The 4,297-nt window shown below is 55.9% G+C and overlaps 1 protein-coding gene across 4 annotated transcripts in view; it reads left to right on the plus strand.

Annotated features, from left to right (window-relative positions):
* Positions 1-3,545: 3,545 nt before the first annotated feature.
* The window catches only part of DPP7 (dipeptidyl peptidase 7), an 18,617-nt gene continuing 17,865 nt past the window's right edge, over positions 3,546-4,297 (plus strand). For 2 of the 4 annotated variants that reach the window (XM_023227533.2, XM_023227534.2), the window contains exon 1: positions 3,546-3,784. In XM_023227533.2, coding sequence (XP_023083301.1) covers positions 3,587-3,784 — 198 coding nt within the window. In that variant the 5' untranslated portion in view covers positions 3,546-3,586. The remainder of the gene's footprint in view (positions 3,785-4,297) is intronic. The other 2 variants (XM_023227536.2, XM_023227535.2) reach the window with 1 other exon arrangement.

The raw sequence follows: 4,297 nt of genomic DNA on the forward strand, positions 1-4,297 counted from the left end.
TCTGCCTGCCTCGGTCTCCCAAAGTGTGGGGATTACAAGCGTGAGCCACTGTGTCCGGCCTTTTTTTTTTTTGAGACAGGGTCTTGCTCTGTCACCCAGGCTGGAGTGCAGTGGCATGATCTCAGCTAACTGCAGTCCCAATCCCCCAGGCTCAGGTGAACCTCCCACATCAGCCTCCTAAGTATCTGGGACTACAGGCACAAACCACTATGCCCGGCTGATTTGTGCGTGTGTGTGTGTGTGTGTGTGTATATATATAATGTTTGTTTGTTTTGTTTTTTGAGATGGAGTCTCGCTGTGTCTCCCAGACTGGAGTGCAGCAGCACGATCTTGGCTCACTGCAAGCTCCACTTCCTGGGTTCACGCTATTCTCCTGCCTCAGCCTCCCGAGTAGCTAGGACTACAGGTGCCCGCCACCACGCCTGGCTAATTTTTTGTATTTTTAGTAGAGACAGGGTTTCACTGTGTTAGCCAGGATGGTCTTGATCTCCTGACCTCGTGATCCACCCGCCTCGGCCTCCCAAAGTGCTGGGATTACGGGTGTGAGCCACCACGTCCGGCCATATATGTATATTTTTTAGAGATGGGATCTCACTGTGTTGTCCAGGCTGGTCTCAAAGGTCTCAAACTCCTGAGCTGAAGGGATCCTCCTGCCTTGGCCTCCCAAAGTGCTGGGATTACAGGTGTGAGCCACTGTGCCTGGCCACCTTTTATTTCTCTTCTTGCCTGAGAGGACTGCATAGAAACCCAGCACCGTGACAATATAAATGATGAGAGCAGACATCTCACACTGTCTCCAGTGCTACTGGAAAAGCATTTAAAAGTTCCCATTTTTCCTGACCAGGCGTGGTGGCTCATGCCTGTAATCTTAGCACTTTGGGAGGCAGAGGCAGGTGGATCACCTGAGGTCAGGAGTTCAAGACCATCCTGGTCAACATGGTGAAACCCTGTCTCTACTAAAAATACAAAAAAAAAAAAGAAAAAAAGAAAAAATATTCGCCGGGCTTGGTGGCAGGCACCTGTAATCCCGGGTATTTGGGAGGCTGAGGCAGGAGAATCACTTGAACCCCGGAGACGGAGGTTGCAGTGAGCTGAGATTACACCATTGCATCCCAGCCTGGGCAAAAAGAATGAAATTCCATCTCAAAAAAAAAAAAAAAGTTCTCATTTTCATTTTCCCTAGTTTGTTAAAAATATTTATTATAAACAGGTATTGGATTTTGTCAAATGCTTTTTCTGCATCTCTTGAGATGGTAATGCAATTTTTGTGCTTTAGTCTAGTAACTTAGTACATAACATTAATTCATTTTTGAATATTAAAACCCTGTATTCCTGGCCAGGCACAGTGGCTCATGCCTGTAATCCCAACATGTTGGGAGGCCGAGGCAGGCGGGTCATGAGGTCAGGAGTTCGAGACCAGCCTGGCCAACATGGTGAAACTCTGTCTCTACAAAAAATATGAAAATTAGTTGGGCATGGTGGCCAGCGCCTGTAATCCCAGCTACTCGGAAGGCTGAGGCAGGAGAATCGCTGAATCCAGGAGGCAGACGTTGCAGTGAGCCAAGATGGCACCACTGCACTACAGCCTGGGCGACAGAGAAAACTCTGTCTCAAAAAAATTAGTGAATAAAAACTTTCTATTTCATCAATTTTCTGTTGTTTCCCCGCCTTCTATTTCACTGACTTACTGACTTCCTGTTTTTTTTTTTTTTTTTTTTTTTGAGACAGTCTCACTCTGTCGCCAGGACTGGAGTGCAATGGTGCATTCTTGGCTCACGGTAACCTCTGCCTCCCAGGCTCAAGCAATTCTCATGCCTTAGTAGTCTGAGTAGTTGGGATTATTTTGTGTGTGTGTGGTGGGGCGGGGGCAGGGTCTCACTCTGTTGCCAAGGTTGGAGTGTAGTGGTACAATCTTAGCTCACTGCAGTCTCCACCTGCCAGGCTCAAGGGATCCACCTTTTAAGCCTACCAAGTAGCTGGGACTAGAGGCATCAACACATCTAATTACTATTTTTTCTTTTTTTTTGAGACGGAGCCCCGCTCTATCGCCCAGGATGGAGTGCAGTGGCACGATCTTGGCTCACTGAAACCTCTGTCTTCCAGGTTCAAGCGATTCTCCTGCGTCAACCTCCCATGTAGCTGGGATTACAGGTGCCCACCACCACACCCCGCTCATTTTTGTATTTTTAGTAGAGATGGAGTTTCCCTATATTGGCCAGGCTGGTCTTGAACCCCTGATTTCAAGTGATCCACCTGCCTCGACCTCCCAAAGGGCCGGGATTATAGACATGAGACGTCGTTGCCGGGGGAGCCCTCCAGACACCCAGAAATGCCACAGCCAGGACCGTGGGGCGCAGCAGAATCGCCCAAGGGGCAGGGGCAGCCTGGCCAGAAGAGACTGGGGGAAGGGCCGGGCGTGAGGCGCGGAAGGGGAGAACCCAGACAGGGAGGGCCTCGGGCGGCCACGGACGCCGCTTTGCCATTTTGGGCGTTTTGAGGAAGGACAATGCGCGCAGGAAGCGCAGTCATCTCAAGCTGCTGACCTCCAAGGCTACCGGGTTCGAGGGCTGGAGTCGGGTCTGAAAGCCCCGACCCGCCTATGGCGTGGGCCCCCTCGCTCGGCCCGGTCCAGGCGCAGCGCTCGGGTCCCGGGGACGGTGAGATGCGGCGCGGCCAGCTTAGCTCGGATTAGCGGCCACCCCAGCCCAGGTGCCGCCCAGCCACGCTCCACCCGGCCGGTTCCGCGACCCTGGGAGGGTCCGGTCCTTCCCTCGAACCCCGCGACGCCGCGCCCGGGTGAGGCCCTGGGCTTCCTGCCGGCGACCACGCGGCCAGGGTGGCCCCTAGCCCAGGACGGCTACCAAGGGCGGCCCAGCCCCATCCCCGTGCTGCAGGTCCCGGAACCGAATAGCCGGGAGCGGGGGCTCCCTGAAAACATGGCGGCGGCGCCCGGGCGCCTCCCCGGGTCCCGGGTGTCAGCGTCTTCTCGCGAGGGCGTGGGCAAAGCCGGTGCCGTCGGACGACAAGAGGCAAGAAGAGGCCGAGTGCGGTGGCTCAAGCCTGTAATCCCAGCACTTTGGGAGGCCGAGACGGGTGGATCACGAGGTCAGGAGATCGAGACCATCCTGGCTAATGCGGTGAAACCCCGTCTCTACTAAAAAAATACAAAAAAAACTAGCCGGGCGAGGTGGCGGGCGCCTGTAGTCCCAGCTACTCGGGAGGCTGAGGCAGGAGAATGGCGTGAACCCGGGAGGCGGAGCTTGCAGTGAGCTGAGATCCGGCGACTGCACTCCAGCCCGGGCGACAGAGCGAGACTCCATCTCAAAAAAAAAAAAAAAAAAAAAAAAAAGAGGCAAGAAGAACCCAAACCCAGACCCGCGGGGCGAACAGTGCTGGAGCCCCATGCACCGTCCACGCCCCAAGCGGAACCGAGGCCCGTCCTGTTGCCATGGCGACAGCCGCGTGGGTGGACGCAGGCGGCGCAGGCCGTGGGCGCTCGGCGCAGGCGCAGTAGGCTGCGGGGTTGAGGCGAATTGCGTGCGCGCGCGTGCGCGCTGCGCACACCCGGACGGCTCTGTGCGCCGCAATGGCTTCCCGGAGTCCTGGAGAAGTGGAGCTCCAGGTCTTTTTCAGGACCGGGTCTCCTGATGCCGCTCGTGGTTCCTCGAGGCCCCCTTCCACGCATTTGCCGCCGCTGCCTCATCAGAACTTCATTTCGGTGACGCACAGCTTTGGGGAGAGCTACGGCAACAGCGAGAGCTGCCGGCGGCGCTTGTGCTGCAGGGTGAGTGCCGCGCCGGACTGACCGAGGCCAGGGGCCGCTGTACCCTGGGCGGGCGGACTCGACTCCCCCAACGCTGCCCTCTCCACCCCTTCCCCGCAAAAAGGGGCAAATGTACTAATGTGCTTTCCGGGCCGGGGCATCCGTGGTCGGCACGTCTGCACCGGTCTCAGCGGCCCAAATTCTGCGGGGCGGTGGTGGCGGGAAGAGATATTGGAGCCCCAGCAGGTTGTCTGGGCTTCGTTTGCTTTTCTGCAAGGTCTTGGCCCAGGCCCCGGTCCCTCTTGGAGCGGAAACCTCTGGACCTGGTGCTCCTAAGAAAGCAAGCGGCCCCGACGCGTTACTGTGGCCTGGTGTAACCCTCGTAGCCAGCCCATGTTCTGTGAGGCATGAAGCGCCACGCAGACACCACGATAAAGTGAGATGAACCAAGACCTTTTCTTGATTCTTTTTTTTTTTTTTTTTTTTTTTTTCGTTTGCTTTTCTGCAAGGTCTTGGCCCAGGCCGAGCCACAGC

Source organism: Piliocolobus tephrosceles, chromosome 14, assembly GCF_002776525.5.
Source record: "Piliocolobus tephrosceles isolate RC106 chromosome 14, ASM277652v3, whole genome shotgun sequence".
NCBI lineage: Eukaryota > Metazoa > Chordata > Mammalia > Primates > Cercopithecidae > Piliocolobus > Piliocolobus tephrosceles.